We start from the raw sequence: 26,214 nt of genomic DNA, 5'->3' as shown, positions 1-26,214 counted from the left end.
CCTGGCCACGCATGTTTCGTTGAATTGGCTATGCATGCTAGCTCGGAACTGGCTAATTCTCAGCTCTCCACAATGACCGCACCCGAAGTTGGATTTCTAAGTCGGAAGGTGGGAGAATTCTCACCGCTCCAAGTTCACAATCCAAGATGGCTTCCCGAAGGTAAACAGGACGTAGAAGTTTACGCTAAATCAAATACAACAACGGGCACAAACACATTGCACAAATTTGTATTTGCAGGTTTTTATCGATGTAAGCATTATGTGTATTTATCAAGAAGTTGCTTATATTCGGACAACGCACATACTGAACTCAGATCTTTCCGAGCTTGGAATGCCAAAGTCCGCAGTAACTAGAGCGCAGCATTACTACGTTAGCAAACTAATGTGTAAAGTGTGTGTGTCGATATATATACCTGAGCAAGAGAGCACACTGCCATCAATGTGTGACTGTGTGAGTGAGCTGGTTACTTGGTGTTAAGTGCCTTCAGGCACGCAGCCATATTCATTGGAAAATAAATGACTTTGTGATTCACTTGCTCACTTTAAAGGTTTGAACAGGACATGCCAGCTTGGTAGAAAGAGGGAAACCTGCTACTTAAGAATGAGGAGAATAATGATGCGGGACAGAGCCGACAATGATGGACAGTCCGTTCCTCGCGAGTCAGTTTTGCTGAGGAGCAACTTTCTCAGTATAGCTCCTCAGTCGAGATGCAAAGCGAGCTGAGGTTTAGCCTCATTCATCATGCCTGCAGAACCTCTCAGATAAGAGTGAATTCTGAGCTTTTGGAGTTTAGGAGATGGATGGCAGTAAAAGCCAATAGATACCATCGCTTCATCCTCCAGCAATGTTGCCGTGTCAGGTTCCTGTTTTCCCTGTAACTTCTCTATTTCTGCGGCGATGTCGGGAATGAGACCTGCCACCTGCACAAGTTGCACCCAGGAGTGCAAACGCAGAGGAGCCTGTGCAGACAATGGAAAGCTGAAGACACTTACATTTGCTGCTTTGAACAACGGAGTTTGCCGTGTACAGTTTGCCTCTCCTTTTGTTCATCACCACGTCTCTTAAGCCTTCATCGTTGTCTTGTGCCCAAAGACCCTGAAGCCCCCAGAGCAGCAGAAACCAGTGCAGCGAGGAGACCATGACCTCCTTCAGAGACAACATGAAGAGTCAACAGGAGCTGAGATACAAGTTCAAACATGATTAAGATTTTCTTTTAAAAAGTCAGTGTTAACTCACAGTATTGCTGGCGTCGATCGGATCAGTGCGTTAATTCTCCACTGTTGGAATCAATAGGAAAGTGCAAAAAATAGTGGAGCTTCTTCATTCAAATTCAGTTCACCTCCATGTCCCTATCGTTCATCTGAGAGTTCTCCTCGCCTGCTCTTATGGTGAGACATCTGTAGGTGAGAATCGAGCATCAGCAACCATCCAGATGTTTAACTGCGTCCTGACTCTCGACAGAGCCAGACTTGAGCCAATCTGGGGGGAAATGTGAAGCATGGTGCAGCCCCCTTTTTTGAAGTTCAAGTGGGAGGGTTCGTTGGTAGGCAGCTGCTCCGCAATCCTGAAGTCATGTCAGAGCAGAGAAACGCTGGCCCATTTTGGGACGACCCATATTAGCCATTCATCTTTGCAAGTGTTAAAAGAAAGAAGGGCCTCGGGGAACATTATCAATTAGTCTGTCATGACGGCAGAGTTAAACAACTCTGGGTCTATATATGCTGCTGACTGACAGGGAGGACACTCACTTGGTTTTCACATAAAACATCAGGATACGCTGGTTTTCTTTGAATTTCTGTTGTCACTTTTGTAGTGTAACAGATCCTAAACAAATGATATGAAAATAAGTAAATTACTATAACTGATAAGGTGAGCAAGATGCAGCCTGGGGCCCTTTATTTGAGTTTTCATGAGGACCTGCCTGAGCTCAGAGCAAAAAGACTTAAGAACTAATACTTTTTTTCCATCATTCATTAATGTTTGAATTCAATGTAAAAGTTATTTTTCAGGTCACCCCACAGTTTTATTCCCCCATTGCTATTAATAGCCATACTCTAAAACTGTATTATTAATAGTGATTTTAAACTATTAATTTCTCCTTATTTTATGATATTCTAGCAACAAAATTGAAGTGAAATTTAAAACCCTCTGTCTTCCGTCGTTCTCACTTTTGGCCGCCCACTGCGGTCACCATATAAAATGAAGCCCTTCAGGGTGTGTAACTGTGGGCAAAAAGAGGCATCTGAGAGTAAAGAAACATCTAAAAATGATTTCCATTTATCAGAGTCTTTGCTCTAAATTTTGTCAGGAACACGCTCCTGATCAAACTCTAACTACACAGCGCTGAACCCAGATCACGATGGAACCTGTCTGCCTTGGTGCTGTTGTGATGCTCCAACCTCTGGAAACCTCCTTTTGCACAACAGCCTCACGTCGGCAGCTTCTTTGTCTGATGGTGCGTCCAAACTCTGACCAGGATGGAATTAATTCCTGCAACCTGGAATATGGTGGTGGGGCGCTGATGGTTTTCTATTGTGAGGGAAATAGAAGAAAAAGAAAGAAAATGTGAAGCACTTTTCATATAATAGGAAACACAAGTGCTTTATGCATCTGTTTATTAAATGTATCTTTATAAAGCTAACTCTAAAGGATTAAAAAACAAACAAACAATGCATCACATTTGAAACATACTATAGCACAGACAGGACCGCGCACAGTCGTGGTAGCAACAATGTTTGCAACCATATCCAGGGCATCATCAATGGAGTGCAGAGAGGCAGCCTGGGTGGCAGACCAGCAGTCTGCATGCCTGACCCCTCCACCTTAGATGTGTGCATTAACATGGTAACTGCATAACTGTCCTTATTTTAAACGTTGTTGCATCAGACCTTAATCATTAAATGAACAAATCCATCAGCTCTATTTGTATGTATAGGACATTTTTATTCTGTTGACTTGAATTGCACAAGAAGCCTCTCCCTTAAATCCTATCGCACGGAAAAGTTGCAGGATTAATGCCCTATGGCGACACACCTTGCAGAGCAGAAGCGTTCACCTGTGAAAACACCCACAGACATCCTTTTTGGATCCTCCTCTTGCTGAGAGAGAGTGTGTGACAGGGAGTTCTTCTCTCCCACTTAAACACATACTTCACTGTCTTCAGGCGGCGAGGTAGTTCACTCTGAGAATTTACGCTGGGTAGTTTTAACATCGCTCATTTTTGTCACTAACAGTGTTTATCTTCTGATGGTTGAAAGCTCTCGTTTGTTTGCAGCTGCAATAAACTCTGATGTTTGTACGTAGATGAGGAGAAGTATCTCGGGGTCTTGTTCTTGCGTGAGGGGGTATGAGAGTTGAAGTTTGGTCTGCGAATGGATGAAGCAGGGGGCAGTGTTGCCACTGCTCGACGTGTGTTAATTAGAGCTGAGCAAAAAGGCATCCAATGAATCTCCGTCCGGACCTTCACCTACGGTAATGATCTTTGGGACATGAGTATCCTTCAACGGGTGGCAGGTGTCTCCCTTAGAGATAGGAGTTCTGTCACTCGGGACAGACTCAGAGTAGAGCCACTGCTTCTCCGCAATGAGAAGAGTCAGTTGAGGTGGCTCCTGGACACCAACCTTGAGAGGTGTTCCAGGCACAGCCAGCTGGGAGGAGACTGAGAGCCCCCTATAATATCATGTCGATATCAAGTTGATATCAACATGAGTTCTTAAAAATAATGTACATATGATCAAATGGATATAAAGTGGACATGCATGAGGTCAGGAGATATGTGTCTGTGTAGTGGAGTGGGCGAAATGGAGGGAAGTGCGTGTGTGTGTGTGTGTGTGTGTGTGTGTGTGTGTGTGTGTGTGTGTGTGTGTGCGTGAACTGTGGAGTGGGCGAAATGGAGCAAAGTCTGTGTGTTTGTGACGGGGTTCATTGGAACAAGAGTCTTTTTGTTCATGAAGACAGAAACATTGAAATAAAAAAAGTTCATTGTGATACGTTGATACAGACAGCTTGATCTACGTGGTGAGAGAGGGTGACACGCCTTTAAAGCTCGGTCACTATCTCGTGAGTTGACAGATGACTTGGATGGCGATAGCATTGAGGAGTTTGTGTCTGCAGGGCCGAAAACCTATGCATACAGGACAAAGCCAGGGGAGAAGACCGTTTTGAAGGTGAAAGGTATTACTCAGACATGCGAGTGTAGTCAGCAGATCAATTTTGACAGCGTCAGACATCTGGTGGATGGACTCATTTAGGATGGAGCTGAGGGTGTGACTGAGAGCCCGCAACAAAGCATCGTGTGCAGTAAAAAAAAACGTCTGACTCAGGAATCGCACAGTTCAAAAACGCACACGCGTCATTTACGACAAACGTTGTTTGCTCTCTGGCGGTAAAACACTTCCTTTTGGATACTAAAAAAAAATGATGGAAGAGGTTGATTAAGATTTCAGGTTTCAAACCCCTTTTCTTGTCTCACTGTCGGTCCCTCAGGCAGCGGTAAGACTCACTTTGTACAACATGTATTGCAATATGATAAGCTTGTCATTGACTCCGTACGACTTTTTTTTGGAAAGTTTTGAAGATGCAACCAGCGAGACCCACGGTTATTTAGTTGTGGATCTGACAGCTAAATGTCCAGATCGCCTGCGCCTCTTGATGGAACTGCTTCAACGTGAACGGTCTACCGTCCCAAAACACCAGTCTGAGATGTGGGAGCGTATAAGGAGAAACGCCTTTCTGCTAAAAAGCTTATTCTACGCATCACCCAAAAAACCTAAGGAAAATTTCTCCACAGCTAAAATAAACTGAAGAAGCAGAAAAAGCATATTAGACTGCTGTCTAATAAGAAGATTTGCATAAGTTGTTATCAACATGAGGGGCGGGTGTTAGGGATTAAATATTGGCAAATGAAGTTTAACAAAATATCCCCTATCCTGTTTCTCCAGGTGGAGGGATTGTGTCTCTTCAGTCCTGCGAGCATCTGGGGATCCCCCAGTCCGAGCAATGTTCGTGAGAAGGATGGTTGGCACGACCTTCTGAAGCTGCTGCCCCCACGACTCAGACGGATGGATGGATGCGATTTCATTCGCTTCTGTCTTCATTTACAAGGAAAACAAAACAGTTTTTGTCGAGCATCGTCCAGGCTTGTCACTTTGCCCCATGATTGTATTTTCATTTCACGTATGGAGAGAGAAGCAAAGTATCCAGTCTTGAGAGCACAAACCTTCACAAACAAGCTGAGTGATGCTTTGTTTTTATTGCCGACATTCATAGTGCAGACGGGAAAAGCTGTGCTGTCACTCAAGAATGCTTCCTAAAAATCGATGTAAGCTCCTGTGCTTTGGACATAAGACTGATTAAAACACGGCAGGCATTATTGAGTCCTACCCTTCCAGGTTTCATCGCTCTTCCTTTGCCTTGGGAATTGGTGGGTGGTCTTCCGCTCTCTTTATTTCTCTAAAAATTAAATGGCAGCTTGGTGAGTCAAAAGAGTGAGAATGAATCGCACAAAATTCTACGAGAAGCTCTTCTCTGACTTTGTACGTCCAGATCTCGGCAAGCATTTGAGGCGGCGCTCGCCTGAGATGACACAGAAAAAGGCATGTTATCATAGATGCAATGTGAGAAAGAAACAAGTGAAAGGCCCCTCTGAATTTTTAATGGGGAGATTGTTTCTTATTAGAAGGAGGCACAACAAAAGGCTTTTATGATCCTGCGGAAGAAAGTATTTAACTCTTTGATTTAGCTCAAGCCCCTCAGGGTGTCTTCCTCCGTCACATCTGACTGTAGTTGTCTTTCACAAGTGCTTGTGTGTTTGTGGGTGTATGAGAGAGGATCGCAGCAGGCCAAAGCTCATATGCTCATCCTTTGACTGAAAGGCATGTGGTTCGATCCCACCTGCGGATGCCTTTGTGTCAACGTGTCCTTGAGCAAGACGGTTCCTTCTCCTCTAAGTGTGTCTGCATGTATGTGTGACAGCACTGTAGATGCTGTGCAAGCATGGACAGTTTGCAAACCTCCTCAACTCAGACCACCGTGCTTCTTTCTCTCTTTCGTGCCAAATTTCTAGCATGAAATAGTGGAAAATGAAAGGTGGATTTAGAGGAATAAAATGGCCTCGTCTGTGACATTCAGTGTTTCTATCAAGCGGGGTTACCTGTTGCAGAGGTTTCATTGCCGAGGCATTTCAGTGGAGACGTGTCCATTCTTGTATCACCAGGTATCTCTTCGTGGACGTGAACTCATCCACCCCCACGCTGCTCCAGTCAGCAATGGAGAAAACATAAGAATGACGTGTTTCAGGTGAAACTCTGATGATATTTCTGCAATGAATCCAACTTGTTTCTACACGCACTCCAGTGATTTTTAGGGGGCTTTAACACATCTGGGCCTGTGTTCTCTTGTCATGACTGCAAACGCAACGGCAGCAAAATAAATCCACCACAATTTGAGACGTGTTAAACTGAAGAGATGTGGCAAAAACGGAAAAGGAACCTCATTTGCAAACTAATGCAAACAGTGTGATTCAGAGTTGCTTCATTGGGTTGTAGCAAATTTGCTTGCAATGTAATCATTGTGATTCTATATGGATTATAATGACGCGATCGTAACCGGAAGTGCGAGCTCATCCTTCGGAAGAGCGAGCTCATCCTTCGGAGCGAGACTGTCGCTTGAGCTTTGCCAACTGACACCGTTTTAACAGTGCCTCTAACGTGTATGGTGCAACAGCGCCATCTAGTTTATACACATGGTGACTACACTGGCGTGAACCTCATGATACAATAACCATCACGAAATGTGGATCATGATACGATAGTATCACCATATCAATATATATAATATAATATTGTAATATTTTTGCACAATTAACTAAAAAAATCTTTACAGTCGTACTCAAAATTGAACGGAAAAATTCGGTGAAGTTTATTTTTTCTTTTTAAATATTGAATATAAAACGCAGTGTTACACAAATGCTCTGAACTTGACAACAAAAAGTGTCACTTAAATCTCTGTTGCAAAAGAAATTATCCTGCCTTTTCATTTATCGACGTGTTGAACGCAACTCACTGTACAGTTGAAAACATGAAGAACCAAATACTTTAAAAAGTATTTACTCACAACATAAACAAGTTTAAGTTGTATTTTACTGTGATCCGCTGAATTTTATGGAAGGAGATGAAGTATTGACATTTTATCAAAGGTTGGAGTATGGCAATATAATGTCTTATTTTTATTTTCTTTTTATTTTGACTCCTCGTCCCAACATGACCGCTGCTGGGGCCTGTTGTACACCTGTGCTGTGTTAGGAACTCTCATGCGTTTGCAGTGATCAGTTTGGCCAAGCTCTGTGGTCAACCCTTGCTAGACCTTTGAGAATGTGAGCCTAATTCCTGACAACCGGATCTCCCTTGTTGCAAACGTGGCCATGATAGCTGCACCACGAATCATGCAAATTTATGCCACACAGCGTCAGAGGGATTTATATTCATCTTGCCTAGAAGAAAGCAGATGTGATTCTCGTCCCTCCCCGTTGATCATCATACTTGTGCTGCTCATCCAATTGCATATACACGGTGTGTCTTCAATCTTTTCAATTTCATTCACATAAACCGTCTCCTCAGCCTTCTTCATGGGCTTCCAGAACTGGGATACCCTGACCGGGTAGTGATTCTACTCATTCTCTACCACTAGAATAAAAAAGAAAATCAGGCTTTTATTGGCCTGTACTTAGTGACCTTGCATTGGAATTGTGGATTATTTTACAGAATCAATCATTTCCTTTTTCAATCTCATAATGGACAAGATGCCCTCCATTTGAGACATTAAAACTACTCTCACCTAAATCTAAAACCTTTCAGTCTCTTTATAGTTGAAGTGATGACCCAACATACGCTTGGTTGTGTTATGTGCTTATGCAAACACAGATTAACCAAAGTGTCTCCTTTTTAGTGGGCACATTTGCCTGCACCCCAAAACTCCCCCGCTCACCTCACCGAATGGGGCCCTCTATAGAAGCTTTCATTTACGACTTTTTGCCACTGTAACTGTGTTTGATTATTAACTATAGTTCATCCTAAAGAGGAAATAGTTTGATAGGCCAATATTTAGTGTTTTTTTGGCCCTTGGAATTAGTGTTTCTATTTTAAGTGATATAATTATTTAGCTTTCTGACGTGTGGTGGCTCACACTACACAAAGATACAGTCAGCGACGTGCATTGTCTCTGTTTAAAACGATACATATATTTGTCTTCCAACAGTACCACACTGGCGTGGAGGCCCCTGTGGAGGACAGAGTGACAGCTGGAGCGTTGGGGTTCTGCGCATGCTCTGTAGACGGCTCTTACGTCGCCCGCATGCGCAGACCGTCGCGGCCGTCATTATTATAAAGCCGCAAGTTGCTCTGTCTCTTTCCACCTTCAGCCATTTTGACCATGTTGGGAGCTGTGGGACGCTGCTGCACCGGGGCTCTGCAGGCTCTGAAGCCTGGAGTCCAGCCTCTGAAGGCACTCATCGGCTCTCCGGCTGTTCTTTCGCGTGAGTTGCACCAGCTTTTTCTGCTTTCTGGGGGAGACTGTTAACAGAATTGACACCACTTGTCCGATTGACCGGGAACCGCTAACGTTAGCATGCAACACGCTGTTTGCACTGTCAGGCCGCCGTGTTCAAATTACGAATTTATAAGCTTCTTTTCCTCAAACCTATCGTTTCGTTTGCACATGTGCATATTGTGCGTGAGCGCAACAAAACCTTTGGTCCAATAAATGCTAACGGCAGTCTGTTGCTTGTGCTAGCAGTAATGACCTTTGAGGAATGACATGAGGCGTCTGCGTAGCCTGCTGTGATTAGCAATGACGCTTTAAATCACTCTGTTCTTAAAAACTGACAGCGTTTACTCTATGAATCTCCCCTTTTAATTATTACTGACAAATTTAGGGGGTTGTAGCGAAGTGACCCTGGTTTATCTATGCTACGCTACTGACGTTAGCATTAGCAGCATTAGCTTCAAGTTGACTTCATTCATCCCCGGCTTGTCAGTAGCGGGGCGTTACCGATTTTGTCGTGTTTAAAAAAACAAACAAACAAAACAATTATCTATTTTCAGTCATTCAATGAGCCATTAGTTGTTTGTGCCTCATTAGCGACGACCGACAGACGAGGCACCACAACAAGGTCACGTCTGTCTGTCACATGTCTAACCCGTCTTGGGTCGCTGCCTGCAGGTAGAGACTATGTCGCGCCTGCCGCTGCCGCCAGCGTCGCCACTGGACGCATTGTGGCCGTTATTGGTGCCGTTGTCGACGTCCAGTTCGATGAGGGCCTTCCACCCATCCTCAACGCCCTGGAAGTCGCTGACCGTGAGTCCAGGCTAGTCCTGGAGGTGGCTCAGCATCTTGGTAAGCATGTTGGCTCTGGACTTTTCAACTTTCTACCCATGTGTTCCCATTGTTGACTCACTCAACACCGTATTTACAGGGGAGAACACAGTGCGCACCATTGCTATGGATGGTACTGAAGGTCTTGTCCGTGGACAGAAAGTGCTGGACACCGGTGCCCCGATTAGAATTCCAGTGGGCCCGGAGACCCTTGGCAGAATCATGAATGTTATTGGAGAGCCTATTGATGAGAGGGGCCCCATTTCCACTAAGCAGTAAGTGGCTTTTAAATAAGTGCGAGCAGGACATTGTTGCGGTGTATTTTAGCCTTCAACGTTTTAATTTTAGGATCAACAATTGAATGTACTCTTTGTCGTAGGACTGCCCCAATTCACGCCGAGGCCCCAGAATTCACTGACATGAGTGTGGAGCAGGAGATTCTGGTTACTGGTATCAAAGTGGTGGACTTGCTGGCCCCTTATGCCAAGGGAGGAAAGATTGGTAGGTTTGGATGACATGAAGTTGCAAAAATGGCTTTTGTTCTGTTTTTATCTCAATTGGTCTTGTTTGTTTTAGGTCTGTTTGGAGGTGCTGGTGTGGGCAAGACTGTCTTGATCATGGAGCTTATTAACAACGTAGCCAAGGCCCATGGTGGTTACTCTGTGTTTGCTGGTGTGGGTGAGCGAACCCGCGAGGGAAATGACTTGTACCATGAGATGATTGAGTCTGGTGTCATCAACCTGAAGGACACCACCTCAAAGGTGAGGCTGATGGGGGACATTTTGAGCCTCACCTTCTTTGCATTGTTGCAGGTGTAGTCATGTCTTGGATTCATCTCCTTTGTCCCCGACAGGTGGCGCTTGTGTACGGGCAAATGAACGAGCCCCCAGGTGCTCGTGCCCGAGTGGCTCTGACTGGACTGACTGTGGCAGAGTACTTCCGTGACCAGGAAGGTCAGGATGTGCTGCTGTTTATTGACAACATCTTCCGCTTCACACAGGCTGGCTCTGAGGTTTGAACATAACTATTTCATACCATGTTAAACATGAAGTGATTTACCGTGTGGATTCAAAGTAGTCATCTTTCTGATATGGTAGGTGTCTGCCCTGCTGGGTCGTATCCCCTCTGCTGTGGGTTACCAGCCCACTCTGGCCACGGACATGGGCACCATGCAGGAGAGAATCACCACCACCAAGAAGGGTTCAATCACATCTGTGCAGGTAAATTCATCCTGTCCTTGACTCCATATTCATCCCGGCGACAGTATGGTGGAGATACTGAAGCTGCTTTCAATGAACCCACCAGGCCATTTATGTGCCCGCTGATGATTTGACTGATCCTGCTCCCGCCACCACCTTCGCTCACTTGGACGCCACCACTGTGCTGTCCCGTGCCATTGCTGAGCTTGGTATCTACCCTGCTGTGGATCCTCTGGACTCTACCTCCCGTATCATGGACCCCAACATTGTTGGTGCTGAGCACTATGATGTTGCCCGTGGTGTGCAGAAGATCCTCCAGGTAAGAATCTCTACCTTTTGGATTATTTGGAACCAACGTGAGTGGGACTGACTTATTCTGCGCCCAATAGGACTACAAGTCCCTGCAGGATATCATTGCTATCCTGGGTATGGATGAGTTGTCTGAGGAGGACAAGCTGACTGTGGCCCGTGCCAGGAAAATCCAGCGTTTCCTTTCCCAGCCCTTCCAGGTGGCTGAGGTCTTCACTGGTCATTTAGGCAAACTTGTGCCCCTGAAGGAAACCATCAAGGGCTTCAAGAGCATCCTTGGAGGTGAGTATCGAAACTAGGTGTCCTCCATGAATGACTCCTCGCCTCACGATCTATTCTGCTCGCAGGAGAGTATGACGCTCTGCCAGAGCAGGCTTTCTACATGGTTGGCCCAATCGAGGAAGTTGTCCAGAAGGCTGAGAAGCTGGCTGAGGAGCACTCATAAACATCCAGACATTCTGACGATCGTGGGCGGGTTGGAGCACTTGGTTTGTAAAACATGTCAAAAAACAAATGTACCTGTCTTGTCATCCTCAAAGTTATATTTAATGTTTCCCTTGAAAGGATGGAATAAACGCTGTCTTTACACAAAACCGCTGGTCAACTGTATGTTTCAGTTCATTGCAGTTGTCAATGTCGAAGGCACTCTGAAAGACTGTTCTCGCTTCTACCGCTAGATGGTGCGCTTGAGTAATTGAGTTACAAAATGAAATAAAACAGTGGCCCATGTCTTGGTGTCTTTTCTTTGAAGCACTGCGTTGTCCTTTAGCATCAGTATTTGCTGTTTTATCCAGACAAGATTTTGCAAGTAGTCGGTGTCTTATTGCTCTGCCTTTGTTAGGTCTTGGACCTGAAACTAGATTGAACTTGAGACAAATGATGGTTACAACTTTGTAGATGTTCATGTAATGTCATAGTCTGTTTTTAAGGCTAAACTTGTCTATATACAGTAGTGTTCCAGTAAGTACTTCTTACTTGAATGTGGTTGTAAATAATACACTTGATCAGATGGTTAGTTTTTGCAATTTTTTTTTTCCGCAAAAGGTGCACTGTTATATCAGCATTGCAGTCTTGACATTTCTGCTAAGAATAAATAACAGTGCTCACTTTAAAGTTCACGTTTTAAATCTGCATTCTGCCGTCAATACAAAAAAATGTAAATGCACGTTACAACTTCTTTGCGATGGGAATGTTTTCTAAACCCATAAGGTAATCTGTGACACATGATGGCATGTAGGATAGCGGGAGCCAGAAAAATTTGGCGTCCCATCCTGGAGAGTAGCGGGTACGAGGCCGGACAGCTGACACAGCGTGCTCCATGCATCTGACCACTTTCATCAGCTCTCCATCGCTGATCTTGGAGACTTTGCCTGTCAGAATGTCCAGAGCTATGCGGGGGAGATGGAGATAGTTAGGATGCAGTAAAGTACTGTCATCTGAGACCTGCTAGGAAACTTACACTTTTGGAGATATTCAGGCCCATAGTCGTCCCTGACCTCTTGGGGCAGCTTCCCCCACAGCATCTTGACGTTCCTCCCCAAAATATCAGCATTCGTCACATTGGTCTTGAAGAATCCAGGCTCAATGCACAGAACTTTGACCCCAAAAGCTTTCATATTTAACCTACACAAGACAGCGTTACAGTTTCACTGCGCGAGTGAGTGAGGTGTTGTTGCGTCGTCGTACCTGAGGCTGTCGTTGAACGCTTCCACGCCGTATTTGGAGACACTGTACGGACCTCCGACCACACTGATCCTCCCAAAAACACTCGCCATGTTCACCACCCGTCCTCTGGCTTTCTTGATGAGAGGCAGGACACTCAGGGTCACGGCGATCACGCCGTTCAAGTTCACATCCAGCATGGACTTGTAGTCTTCGATGGTCAGCCAATCACAGGGGGCGGAGGGCACCGCCACGCCGGCGTTGTTCACCACAGCCCACAGACCTGCAAGAAAATGGCAGTGTTTTAACACCATTATTCCCTAAACAAGTGAAAAAACAAGCAGCACAAGTCCTCAAGTCCTCATCCCTCAGGCCGCCACTGGGTGCCCTTTCAACATGGGTGTGGCCGCCCACAGGACACTTTGAACCTTGAGGAGCTCCAAAGTGGAAGAGGAGCCTGTTCCGTAGAGCTTCAAGAGGATTTAAGTGTGCCATAAGCTAAAACTAAATAATGATGCATGGAAAAAACCACAAGCTCCCTCACTCTGCCGGTCTGCCGGGTCCCGGGTCGATCAACTTTGAGACTTTGAGAATATAGTTAATTATAGTTAATATATATTCTATCTGTATCTATCCATCTATCTATTTATCTATCTATATAAATAAATAAATTATATATATATGTAAAAGATTGAGATGGAATCTTTCACAGACTATATAGTCTGTGAAAGATTCCATCTCAATCTTTTTTTTTTTCACATTGTACATAGACCGCCTCCTTCCCTGTCTGTATGCATTTCATAGTTTACATTTCATATTTATATTTTTGTTGTTTACGCAGCATGTTAAGTGACGAACAAAATTTCCCTTGGGATTAATGGAATCCTTGATCCTCCAATTTATCCTTGGGATAAAGTTTTTCTGATTCTGCTTTAAGTAAAACACCCGTCACATTGCAGAGGAGATGTGACGTGTTGCAGATGTTCATGTTATGTGTGGACATTCCCATGACATGAGGTCACACCAGTCTGCTACAGCATTCCCGGGCAACTTGTTGAAAAAAGTTTTTTCTTCTTCTTCTTCTATTAAACACTTGACATGAAATGCAATGTTTTCTCCGCGCATTTGGGAGTGAAACGATGGGATGGACACGCGTCAAAGTGAACACCAAGAGAATTTGGGGCCCGGAACTCACCGCGCTCCCCGACTTTCTCCTTGATCATGGCCGCCACTTTGTGCACGCTCTCGTTGGAGCGAACGTCCAAGTGGGTGGTGGTCAGGCTGCTGGAGCAGGCCTTCCTCAGCTCCTCCTCACCCGCCTCGGTGTAGCACGACGCGATCACTCGGAAACCCTCCTTGTCCAAATGTCGCGCCAGGAGGTTTCCAAAACCGGTGTCGCAGCCCGTGATGTAGACATACTTGTTGTTCTTGTCCGAGACCCTCGGCAGCTCCCTGACCCAGCGGTACACGTAGTAGAACGCCCCGAGTCCCAGAAGGTAGAGGAACATGGCTGGAAGGAAGGAAGGACCGTTAGTTCACCTCCAGCGGAGGAGGTCGCTTCACTCCCTGGTCCGGTCCACATACGCGGTTAATCCCGAGGGAATTCTGTCATAAGCTTCACATGACCAAGTGAATTGTAAAAAAAAAAAAAAAAAGTTCACCATCAATATAAATATAATAAAAGAAACTAGTTTTAATGTCAGCATCAGAGTGGTGAACCTTTAACACTGGACTCTGTTTTGGCAAGAAGAGCCAGGGTCGAAGTATCATTGATTATGGAAAACCAGCGTTGACTATTTAAGTGGAAATGTAGTGTATTTGTCAATCTAACACATTTTTAGTTGGCTATTGGCTGAGTGCCTTTATATTGATGTTTATAAAACAGTTATAGCACAATAAAGTGTATATTATCACAGGGACATTTGGCTTCAACCGAAGAGTTTGAATGCATTGTTCAATAATAATATATAATATAAAGATATAAAAATATATAGATATAGATGTAAAAATGGTTGATGTTAAGTAAAGTATATATATATATATATATATATATATATATATATATATATATATATATATATATATATATATATATATATATATATATAAATACTGGAGACTCGTCCCCTTAGGAGAGGAGCACATGGAAAAGAGAAACACTCACCTGCTGAGTGGAGGCTCTGCTGGGTGGCACAACCGGCAGATGCAGAGCTTGACTGGTCTGTGGAGTTAATGAAACTCCAAAAGGGGCTGGTCTTCAAGAACCACACGCCCACTGAAGGCTGGAGTCCAACGACCGGAGGTAACAGAAGGGCCTTTCTGAACTACAGTGATACAGGAATTCTGATATCAGAGCCAGTGCAGAGGCCGACCTCTCACATTAGATGGTTTGTTTGTCTTATATACACAACCAGTTGTTGCACACCACCATGACTATGTTGGTGAAATTTGAGAGCTGGATCAGGCAGCAACTCTCTCTGGACTCCACGTGTTTACAATCCTGGGATATGTTCTGTTTACATATTCAAATGAAATGCAGGAAGTGAAGCAAAATCCGGTATCAAAAAGTAAACTGACAAACTCACCATTGAAGAAGTCAATGTGTCAAATAATCGCCCCCAAAAAAAGAAACTAAAATAAAAAATAAATAAAAAAAAATCAAATGTACATAAAGGCTGTGTCCATCTACTGTATATTCTACGTTAGGTGCATGCACAATATGGCCAATGTGGTTGCGAGATATATTCAATCGGAGATTTGCATTTGTCCTCTTGAGGCCCCCGGAGTTGGGAGAATGGCTACTGCAAGAGTGCAGTTCTCCATAGTAGTGGAGTGTTTCTTCTTCTCTGACTGGAAAATTGAATAAGCATGAGGTAAAGGACATATTTCATAACGTGAGGTGGCCACATATTATGCCCAATAATAATAATAATAAGAAATGAATAGCCAAAATTGTAGCTTGTCATTTGAGTAGTTTAATACTTAAAAACAATCCAGATATAGTAAATTATCAAAATAAAATAAACAAAAATAAATAAAATAAACATGTATTATTTTGGGGTATTTTGAAAGCAAGTATGTACAGATTTGATTTATTGACCTTTTTCAGCTTCAATTGTTGCAGTGCATTATGGAAGTCATGCTGCTTTTTACCTGCGGGCTCTTAATGATGGCCAATGCAAGCCATATATATTTATGGGTGTGCACCACAGGCCTTGACCTCCACATGCCTGATATGGGTTAAACTAACAGGTTGAAGTAAGGCTCATAGAGAATAGCTGTGGCCACGCTGAGCTCTTGGTCACTGTGACCTGCGATCTGCCTCTGATCTGTACAAAATGTCCTTTGTCACTTTGTCTTGTCACAAGCCGGGTTGAGCCTGGCTTGTGACAAAGGGAAGACAGGACACAGAACACAGGTAATCCAAACACAAATCCTTATCTTGAATCATTTACTACCTTTGACCTTGAAAATAATCCGCAACAAACCTTTGGACACCAAGTTTTAGAACGGCTGTGCCATATAGTTACCATGTAGTTGTGTTCTAATGTGAGAAAAGAGTAAGCAAGTCTTTCTCTCCACACTAGTGTGGTGCAGCGGCGTTGGTTGTCTCCGGACGGACTGACACGATCGTGTACGTTGCAGTGGAACAAACACACACACGTTTCTGCCCTTCGATCAAAGGAGAGGAGAAAGGATTTCTCAGAGCAAAAGTCTGCAACGCTTTAGTGACTGCGGCTCTGTCACATCATCGGCTTGAAAAATGGCTGCAGTTGTTCCTGAAAGGCAGATCGCCTGTCAGAAAGGTTGTAAAAGATATCAAAGCGACGTGTTGTGCCATTAAAACATTGCCATGTTTCCCACTCTAACACATCATCAGCAAGTCGGTCGCTCTGCTGCCGCCGTGTCAGCACCCATCAGTTAGTGAACCTGCCTCATACCCCGCCCTCTCATGACGGCAGTTGTGCTAATAAAGCCTCTTATCAGACTGGCACACATTTGTCTTGACACACGCCAAAACATTACACATGAAGTGATTCAGAAATGTGAGCTGACACTCGTCTGCTCTTTCATTCCCCATCAGGTGAGTCCGACTCATCCAAACCTTCGTACAGAGACGATCGGTGTGTTGTTTGTTCCGCCTGATGGAATACTATTGTCCCATACTGCAGCTCAGAGAGGAGCCCTGCGAAGAGCTGTTCTGTTGGCGCCGTGTGAAGGGAAGCGATTAAGGATGGTAGGAAAACATTCACGCCTTTTACCTTTATTTATGAAACAGACGCTTGTTGACCTCCCCAACACTTAAGCCAACAACAGTGGCTTAATGTTTGTTCCGTGGGGTTGTGGATCTCATTGGTTTAGCAAATTAAAGTATTATTGTTTATGAATATTATGATTATTATTAGGGATGTCCCAGTACCACTTTATTCCCATCCACGTACAAGTATGACTACTGAGTACTTGTAGATACAGTCCAAATACAACTAATAAATAATACCACAAATATCATTTTGAATCATGTTATATTGATCATGATCATACATACACACATACACACACACACACATACATACACATATGTATGTAAAAAAAAATTACAAATAACTTCTTTAGCAAAAAGAAAAAAACGTAACTTTGAAAATGTCTTTCTACGTTTGTGAATGTGTTTTCAGGTCGGTAATATTAGCCACTGTTACCTACCGACTCGGTCGCTTGTACAGGGTCAGAACCTCAGAGAAGCAGACACTCATACAGCTTTCTGAGTCACAGCAGCAGTGATAGTTGCTTGTTGGAGATGTTTCGAGTACAATGATTGTTTGGAAGTGAATAAATGCATAAAAACAATCGCTCCATCTGAGACAGGGGCGATAAAAGCAAGCGCTCCTTGTCATTCACACTGCGGAGATACAGGAAGAGCTGAAATATGGAAGTTTATCATGAAAGGAGTGACTTCTTCTCTCAGACTCTCATGAAACATCACTAAAAAAGCTTCATGTGTTGAAATCACAGCTTAAAACATCAGAACCAGAGAGAAATCTTTGTGTCCTGCCAAGTGCCTGCTGAGCTCAAAATATTACAGACAGAAATAAGACACAGACTTGGTGTTTCTAGAGAGAAAGTACATGATTACGGTTAAATATAGCTGTTATTATTATTTATATTTTACGCTTCGCTTTACTGTCGTTCATTGTTCAATACAGTTTGAAGGTTCAACAACAGCAAAATCTTGAATCTGTGAATAATCGTGGTTGTGATATGATTCAAAATCCTTGTCATTTAAGCCTTAACTCAGTGGCACTGCCATCCCCGCTTCATTGTTGAGCGATAGGCAACAGGGATGGTGAGAGCTACATCAGTGTAGCAGGAAATGGAGGTAGTTGATAGCGTCATGTTTATTTTGTGTTCTCTGCAGCCATTTCTGGACGGCGTCTACTACCCCTTCGTCCCCAAGGGAACCCCAGCGGGAGCCCCGTCCCTGATCAATGCCCCTCTCTCCCACTTCCCAGCACCCAGCATGACCCCTTCCTGTGGGAAGTCCACCATCATCCCCTTCCGTTTCCGTCCTAAGCTGGAGCGTGTAGACTGGCGTCGAATCAACGCGGTGGACATCAGTCAGGTGGTCAACAACCTAGATGTGGACGCCCTTCAGGAGCTCATCAGCTCCGTGACCTTCTGCTGTTTGGACGGCGAGCTTTGTCAGCGCTGTCGCAGCCCTGTGGACCCCGCCTTGGTCAAGCTGCTGCAGCTGGCTCAGCTCACTGTGGAGTGGCTCCTCCACTGTCAGGAGTTCCTGACGCTCAGCCTGAGAGCAGCCGAGGAGCAGCTGGAAAAAAGCAGCAAAGACAGAGAGGAGCTTCTGGTGTCACATGGGAGGGAAAGCAACCTGCTGGTCAGTCAGATGAAGAAGCAGGAGGAGCGGATGAAGGAGATGACGGCTGAGCTCAAACAGAGGAAGAAGATCATTTGCAACCAGCAGTCCATGCTGGCCTCATCGTCCTGCCTCATCGTTCAGAAGGTACCTCAGCCACTGCTCCGGAGTGTGAGAGAGAAAATGCTGAAGCCTTTTTCCTGCTGGAGAAAAGGGTCCCCTCTAGTGCCTTTTTAAAAAATTCATTCTTAAATTCTTAAGAGTTACTCATCAGTTCCCTCCAAATGTGTTTCTTCAACATCATCTGAGAATCATTTCCTGAGCAGCTCAGTGCGCTCACAAGCCCCTCCCACTCCTTGTGCCGCAACAGTGCCGCAGCTGAACATGATGTTTGAGCCTTCCCCTTCATCCAGATCATTCATCCGTTTTATTAGGATCTTTTTGGATTGTTAAAAAAACCTGGTATTTAGTTTGATATTTTGAACTGGTTTGCCTTGAAACGCTTTAAAATTAAAAACATAGGCCGGATGTGAACCGGCAAGCTAACGTTCCCTGGCATATGCCACTGCAAAGACTCTTCACTTCGGAGTTTGTTTATTTCAGTGATAAACCGACCTTTTGTGGTTTGAACACCAGCCCCACCCAAAATGTTTGTGTACATGCCGGAATTGGGACAAAAGAGAGAGAAACGCATTGGTAAACTAGCAAACACAAACAACAGTGGACTAAGTAAACTGGCAATTTAAAAAAGAAAAAAAAAAGGAAAGTCACAGGAAGAAACAGCAGGAAGAATAAATTATTCTAAAGCGCAAAAAGACTACACGAATGTGGCTGAAATACACTTGGAGCAACTCAGTGGTGGACACGGTAGCATCAGCGAATGTTCAGCTTCCATCCTCCAGTCCTCTTCCCCTCTGCTTTTTACGTCGCTGCTTCTTTTAAAAACCACCTGTGCTCCATCCGAGTGACCCACCCAAAACTCTGTTTTGGTCACATTTTTCCAAGTTTAACTTTTCAGTTGTGTCTCTGTTGTTTATTTAGCGACATTTACACTGAAACTGGCTTCTGGCTGTTTCTTTTACATGATTATGCTAAATATAATAACACCTAGTGAACCGGTTCTGCCTGAGGAGTAAATAACTGTTTTTCTCAGTGAGTTTAGCGTGATGTTAGCGTGTTAGCTAACTAATCTAATCAAGCTTAAGTTATGTTGACTTTCATAATGTAGGATGTTGCTAAAACACAAACATAGCTCTCTCTAATGGAACCCCTTCCCAAACCCTGGGGTTCTGACACCCAGTGTTCACTCATCATACACATATAATCTAAAGCCGCCTAACAACCCGAACTCTGACTCTTCAAATTTGTTTCAGTGCCACCATTGTGACAAGTCCTTTCTCAACCCCTCCTTTCTCCAAAGTCACCTGCGGCGCCGGCATCCTGGGGAGTACAGCAAACACAAGCTAACCAGCCATGAAGGTAAGATTTTCAGCAAATCCCACATTACAATGCGCCAAGTGCATCTGTCAATGCCCGGATTGTTCAGCATCACAGTGTGGAAGTGGATAGGTGACAGTTGAGCAATAACTCTTCATGCCTTGCACAACGGCAACATGACAAAATAAGGGTTTCAAATTTATGACAAATCCAAATAACCTCAAGTCAAACTGTTGACAAACAGTGGCGGTTACAGTCATTACATCACTTTGGAAACACTGCAACACAAGAACAGGTTTTCTGATACGCAATCTACATTATATGAACCAGCGTTTTTCAGCCTGTTTTAAGCCACGTCACACTTGGTTCACTGAAAAAATCCTGAGGCTCATAAGTCAAGTCTTTTTCAAAATCAGTTTAATTTGTGAAAAACTGTAGCTACTGACCAAGACAGGTACAGTGCTATATTGTTTCAGCAGCACCAACATGCACATGACATAGGCAGCAGGTTTCATGTTTCTCTTCTTCACTAGAATTACTCAAGAGTGATTTTGAGTTGAACACTAAAATGAACGGGTCATCGCTCCGTCCTGTGTGTCTCTTGAGTCTGTCAAGATGGACAAACGGCTTTGGAGTAAATCTTTACCTGTCAATACACAATGACATGCAACTTTACGGCATGTCAACAAGCTAACTTACAGCATCGAGTAGTTTAAGTGAAGGCAGCACATCTTGAATATGAAAGTTTCTGTCTAACAAACACCCTATGAAAGAACTGGTTTGTGAAGGCCAAATCTCTGCGACCACAGCTGCCGACAGACAACAAATCTGTAGGCAGTCTTGACAGGCTTCTCCCTTCAGCGGTGGCCACATCTTCCTCCATCTCACCCTGTCCTCTGCTTCCTCTTCTCTCAAACCTACAAACCTCATGTCCTCCTTCACCACCTCCATAAATCTCCTCTTTGGCCTTCCTCTCCACCTTCTGCCTGGCAGTTCCAACCTCAACATCTTCCTACCAATGTACTGGCTCTCTCTCCTCTGTACATGTCCAAACCATCTCCATCTAGCCTCTCTGACTTTGTCTCCTAAACACCTGACCACATGTGCTGTCCCTCTGATCTACTGCCTCCTGATCCTATCCATCCTGCTCACTCCCAGAGAGAACCTCAGCATCTTCATCTCTGCTACCTCCAGCTCTGCCTCCTGTCTTTTCCTCAGTGCCACTGTTTCCAAACCATACATGGCCTCACCACCCTTTTGGACACTTTCCCTTTCATCCTTGCCGACACCCTTTTGTCACACATCACACCTGACACTTTTCTACAATGATTCCATCCTGCCTACACCCACTTCTTCACCTCTTTCTCACACTCTGCATTGCCCTGGACAGTTGAGCCTAAGTACTTAAAATCCCCCACCTTCTTTATCTCTGCATCCTGTAACTTCACTTGTCCACTTGTCCCTCTCAGTCACACACGTATAACCTTCATTCCTCTCCTTTCTAAGGCAAACCTCCACCTCTCTAGCGTATCTTCCACTTGCTCCTTGCTCTCACCACAGATCACAATGTCATCTGCAAACATCATGGTTCAAACATTATTGTTTGTTGACAGGTAGCATGTAAACGTTGATGACATGCTGTTCTAGATTGAACTACATCTTTTAGAGTCTTATTTGAAGTCAGAAAGGAAAATGTTTGTGTCCCTGCCATTGGCTTCGCTCACTTTTTTTTTCCCAGAAATGTCATATGTGGGAAACAATTTCCATTGCAATAAGATTTTGCCACCCTGCAAAGAGTGCCCCCTGCTGTCCTATGCAGCCACTGACATTCTGCTGGTGTCTGATGTTTCATATTGACTCTGTCAGAGACGCACATAGACGATGAGCAGATGGAAAACCTCAAACAGGAGATCCACAGTCTGAAGGAACAGATCGCTCAGCAGCAACAGGCCTTACAAGCCAAGGCAGCTCAAGTAAGAGCTCAGAATGAAGTGCAGCTCTTTCCACTCTAACCTTGGTTGAGGAACTGCTGCTTCCGTGATTTCAGGAAAAAGAGCAGCAGTCCATTCAAAAAGAGCTGCAAAATGAACTGGACCGCTTCAGAGCCGAGGAAATGGCTCGCATGGACCGAAAGATAGAAGACAGCCGGGACGGCATCCGCAGAGAGATTGAGCTTCTTTGCACCCGCAATATTCAGGCCATGAATGTACTACTGCAGTCTGTGGGTCTCACTGTCAGACGGGCTGTTTACAGTCTTTCTCATCATTTGTTCCAGGACATCAACCAAAATCAGATGGTGAATCATGAAGAAACCAAGTTGAAGAAGCAGGTCAATATTTCACTCGTCGAAACAGTTGCAGTAGTTTTGTGTGTGTGTGTGAAATCCAGTGAAATGTACTTGTAGGAGAGAAAATGGAAATCCAGGCTGCAGGAGCTGAAGGTTCATCACGAAGCAGAAAAGAGTCACGTATGTTGGACACCTGTAAAGGCCATTCAAAATGATTCCCTGTGCTGGAAAAGACACGCTGTCTCGTGCTCAGTTGCTGGACGAGCTGAGCAGGATGCAGTTGTCCGAGTCAAAGCACAAGGAGAACATCCAACAGCTGAAGGAGGAGATGGTCACCAAACTGCAGGAGAAAGATGAGATCATCAAGTTTCAACTGGAGCAGGTTCGCCATTGATGAGAAATTTAAGATTTCAACTTTATTTCTCACTTCATTTCTCATGTACAGATCAAGAAGCTATCAAACACCAAAGAAGTTCAGGTTCCTGGTGAGTTCTTTGGATCGCAAACTTCTTTAAAGTTGGTCTTTAAATCGCTCACGGTAACACGTTTGTTATAACCACTCTGGTGGCGTCACGTCATCTCCTCTGCTCCAGCATCCCCGGGTATTTTCACCGAGTGAGCTGCTTCTGTCTGACAGCAGCTGTCGGCAGAGGCGGGCGGAACGTTTCCTCTGAACAAATCAGCAGAGTGGGCGTGGCTGAGAAAACAGGATTTAAGATGGCGGCGTGTGTGTGTGAGTCCCAGGATAGTACAGGAAGATACTGCTTTCCTCGCTTCTGATTGGCCAGAACGCCTCTCGCCCCGCAACCCCAACCCTAAACAATTTCAAATTGAGTTATTTTGCTGAGGAACTGACAACTGATCTTACAACATTTGCAGCTGCTCAGCTACTTACCGCAGCAGTTCAGCGCCAGGTGAGAGGACACCTCAGCTATTTACCTCAGATGTTTCACCTGCTCTGAATGGGAGATGACGTTTTGGCCAGTCAGAGGAGAATTATTCCAGTCAGATTAAGAGGAAAAATCTTTTTTTAACTACCATCCTGGGATTGGAGCGTACAAAGCGTTTTCGGGGGGCGGGGCTTATGTATTTCCTGATGTAAATACTCAGAGGAGAGTTTAATGCAAACAGACAAACGTGAACATGTTTTTTAAATTTTAAAAGTGATGCAGATTTGTTCACTGACAATAGATGCAGCTCTTAATCATGACAATAAAATCTACTATAGTGTGATATGATATAAAAATAATATAATGGAGTGAAGCAGGTGAAGGTCTTGTAATAGTTTGTTCATGTTTCCACTGTGTGAACTCACCTTGAGTGGTTTATTCTGTTTGTTAAGTCTGGATGAATGAATACTCTGCAGCATCCTCCAGCATCCTATCATTGCTATGTAGCTCCACAACCCGCCTGTTGTCTAAAATTAAATTGAGTATTGATTCGTTTTGGTAGCATCAGATAGGAAAAAAAAACATGAAAAACATGGTCAGGTTCATCCTCGTGAGATGTTCAGTAACTCCCGATGTTGAAGCAATATTTTACTAACCCCTTTGTATTTGACTATCCTAGAGTTGATCAACATTACTCAGAAACCTCTAGAGAATAAGGGCAGGCAAGTAAACAGAAAAAAGCTGCGGCAAGAACAGGAAGAAATTGTTCTAAAGCGGCTAGAAAACCTCGGAGTGAAGCATGTGAGGCTTGACACACATTTACCTTGGAAATATTTGTGGATTCAGAGCACGTAGTAGTTTGCGTTCCTCACCGTGTGCTTCCTCTTCTCAGCCATGCAGAGGGATCAAGCACAGTGAGCTCAGATCCATTCTGGCCAGGCACCAACCAACGTGGGAAGGCTTTGCCAACTGGGTCGGTGGTGAGGACAGCAACGCTGCGCCAGAACCTCAGAGCAGAGCCTGGGGCTTGGTTCAAGGTGTTTTTCAGACCCAATTCTAGCTTTTTATTGCAGTTATATGTCCAGACTGGGGCGTCGACCTGGGAGGGAGTTGAACTGCAACTCATCAGAAGATTGTTTTGTGCTGGACTGAGTAGAGTGGAAAGGTCTAACATGCCTTGTTTGCTGTTCAAAGGCCAGCCGCTGTCCTGCACTGTCCCCGCCCAGGTGTCCACTCCTCCGCTGCCTAAAACTGTGCCTCCATCACCGAGCCTCCAAACTGGCCCCCCGCCCAAGACCCCTCCCTCCAACACCAAAGTCAGGATGAGAGTCTACACCAACAGGTTAAGAAGATGTTGACACAAGAGATGTGTTCTCCTCTTTTGTTCAACTCATCGTCCTCTTTCAGGATTCCTCCGTTCAGTTCAGACGACGAATCCGAGGACAAGTACTTGAATATGGACGTCCATTATCCAAAGCCCGAGAAGGAAAAAGAACCAGACACTGGTCTGTATCATGGAAGTCCAGCCAAACTCCCGACTTGCCCGAACAATGTCATCAAGATGGGATCGCCTCCCTGCTCACTCTCCTCCATCCAACCACACTTGAGTGCCACGGGGACGGGTGAGGAGAGTGAAGATGACAAGTATGACGACGAGGATACGGATGAGGATGGTGAAGAGGAAGAAAGGATGGACGACGACTATGCAGAGGACTCGTCTGATGTCAGCAAAGACACGGACTCTGTCCAGCTCACTTACGTAGAGGACCTGAACCAATGCAGGCTTGGTAAAGGTGAGTGTTCTGCTCCAGCCCAGCCACTCCTGATGACTCCAGATGTTGTCTAGCTCAGCTCAGTACACACAGTATACACAGTGGTACCAGGGTTCTCGACCACAATCCGTTCCAGACGGCCGTTCGAGAAGCGAATTGTTGAAAATCTGAATCGATTTTTCCCATTACAATGAATGGAAAAAGAAATAATGCGTTCCAAGCCTTAAAATAGGCTTTTGTAGGAGTGAATGTAGAGTGTCTGCTGCAGGTGCGCTGTTCCTCTATGTGTGTGGCCGCTGCATGTGGGAGGGGTTGCAGAGCGAGTGACGTCTCTCCAGAAGTGAAGAGGTGCCCGGTGCGTGTCCAGCTCTGAATGTGCACTTCTGTGCAGTTTGGCTGTGACAAAGTCATAAACCAAATCACACTCTGTCCCAGACTCGCCTCATCCCTGTCCCAGCTCCAGCCGACAACAGGACATCAAACCCTGGAGTGCATGCTCCAGCCTCGGAGGTGTTGAGACAGGAAAGGTTTTACACCACAATATGAAGAGAAAAGAGTCAGTAAATGTCACTAACGGGACACGTCTGCATACAGAGGCTGCATTATACACAATAACAAAGCGCGTTGTGGGTCAGCTGATCGGTCCGCGCACGTTGTATTTTTTCTGGCTTTTTTCGGGGGCTTTCAAGTTCTGGATTTTCGTTCGAAATCAGAAGCAAAAATCTGAATTTTTGGTCGAATTCCGATTTGTTCGAAGTCCGGGACGTTCGAAAACTGAGGTACCACTGTATATGTGTGTGTGTATATATATATATATATATATATATATATATATATATATATATATATATATATATATATACTTTGTCCTGAATTATTCATTCATTTCCGTATGTTGTTATTGTCATAGAAATAAATAAATAATCTATCTCTGTGCCAAATGTTGTGCAACATACTTATGTATTTGTTAATACATTTAGACGCTGATATACACGACCAACAAGCAAAGCTGGATGCTGCCGAGAGGAAGCTGGCGTCGTGTTTCCGGGGTGACGACTGACGTCACAGAGAAAAGCGATGAGACGCCGACAGTGACGTCACATAATTAACGCGCGTGTCTGAACCTTGTGAATATTTTGTAAATTAGGTAGATATAATATTCTTTGTTGTTTTACACCATTAAATGTGCATTTACATTTGACTTGTGTTTTGCTTCGTTTCTCCTGTTAAAACCCAAATGTCTCCAAATGTCAGGCCATAACCGCAGGGACAGAGATTGGCCACACGATGTCGCTACACTACCGTTCACTCGCCCAGCAAACTTGAAGAGACGGTGCCGTCAGGCAGGCCTCAGTTCATGCGAGGTTTAAGGATATGATTGTTCAGTTTTTGTTTGTTTTGTTGTTTTGATTTGACAAA

At 44.5% G+C, this 26,214-nt stretch overlaps 4 protein-coding genes across 5 annotated transcripts in view; 2 read left to right on the top strand and 2 right to left on the bottom strand.

Annotated features, from left to right (window-relative positions):
* LOC128769274 (collagen alpha-1(XXVIII) chain-like) overlaps nucleotides 1–1,381 on the bottom strand; it is a 34,645-nt gene extending 33,264 nt beyond the window's left edge. The window contains exons 1-2 of the mRNA XM_053882850.1: nucleotides 1,238–1,381; nucleotides 994–1,147 (exon numbers count right to left, since the gene is read on the bottom strand). Coding sequence (XP_053738825.1) covers nucleotides 994–1,141 — 148 coding nt within the window. The 5' untranslated portion in view covers nucleotides 1,142–1,147; nucleotides 1,238–1,381. The remainder of the gene's footprint in view (nucleotides 1–993; nucleotides 1,148–1,237) is intronic.
* Nucleotides 1,382–8,371: 6,990 nt separating this feature from the next.
* On the top strand, nucleotides 8,372–11,607 carry atp5f1b (ATP synthase F1 subunit beta). The gene is made up of 10 exons (XM_053882863.1): nucleotides 8,372–8,531; nucleotides 9,218–9,391; nucleotides 9,471–9,645; nucleotides 9,750–9,871; nucleotides 9,947–10,131; nucleotides 10,224–10,382; nucleotides 10,468–10,590; nucleotides 10,676–10,888; nucleotides 10,959–11,160; nucleotides 11,226–11,607. The coding sequence occupies exons 1-10, from the start codon at nucleotides 8,429–8,431 to the stop codon at nucleotides 11,321–11,323; spliced, it is 1,554 nt and encodes a 517-aa protein (XP_053738838.1). The 5' UTR covers nucleotides 8,372–8,428; the 3' UTR covers nucleotides 11,324–11,607.
* Nucleotides 11,457–16,204, bottom strand: LOC128769289 (retinol dehydrogenase 7-like). The gene is made up of 6 exons (XM_053882875.1): nucleotides 16,071–16,204; nucleotides 14,705–14,864; nucleotides 13,736–14,050; nucleotides 12,565–12,823; nucleotides 12,338–12,501; nucleotides 11,457–12,266 (listed from the first exon to the last, which is right to left on the bottom strand). Exons 1-6 carry the CDS (start codon nucleotides 16,071–16,073, stop codon nucleotides 12,046–12,048), a joined length of 1,122 nt encoding a protein of 373 aa, XP_053738850.1. The 5' UTR covers nucleotides 16,074–16,204; the 3' UTR covers nucleotides 11,457–12,045.
* Nucleotides 16,205–16,392: 188 nt separating this feature from the next.
* On the top strand, nucleotides 16,393–26,000 carry LOC128752949 (cilium assembly protein DZIP1-like). Of its 2 annotated transcripts, XM_053854771.1 has the most exons (15): nucleotides 16,394–16,624; nucleotides 16,713–16,777; nucleotides 17,954–18,556; nucleotides 19,783–19,888; nucleotides 21,713–21,819; nucleotides 21,894–22,052; nucleotides 22,122–22,175; nucleotides 22,251–22,313; nucleotides 22,387–22,515; nucleotides 22,579–22,618; nucleotides 23,703–23,824; nucleotides 23,916–24,060; nucleotides 24,218–24,365; nucleotides 24,431–24,816; nucleotides 25,776–26,000. In XM_053854771.1, exons 2-15 carry the CDS (start codon nucleotides 16,775–16,777, stop codon nucleotides 25,853–25,855), a joined length of 2,145 nt encoding a protein of 714 aa, XP_053710746.1. In that variant the 5' UTR covers nucleotides 16,394–16,624; nucleotides 16,713–16,774; the 3' UTR covers nucleotides 25,856–26,000. The 2 variants fall into 2 exon arrangements, with proteins under 2 accessions (XP_053710745.1, XP_053710746.1); XM_053854770.1 differs by having other exon boundaries at nucleotides 16,393–16,624; nucleotides 21,894–22,175.
* The last annotated feature ends 214 nt before the right edge of the window (nucleotides 26,001–26,214 follow it).

The sequence above is a fragment of the Synchiropus splendidus genome, chromosome 1 (assembly GCF_027744825.2).
Source record: "Synchiropus splendidus isolate RoL2022-P1 chromosome 1, RoL_Sspl_1.0, whole genome shotgun sequence".
Lineage (NCBI taxonomy): Eukaryota > Metazoa > Chordata > Actinopteri > Syngnathiformes > Callionymidae > Synchiropus > Synchiropus splendidus.
Note: the sequence above shows the minus strand (reverse complement) of the source record. Positions and strands in the feature narration are given on the sequence as shown.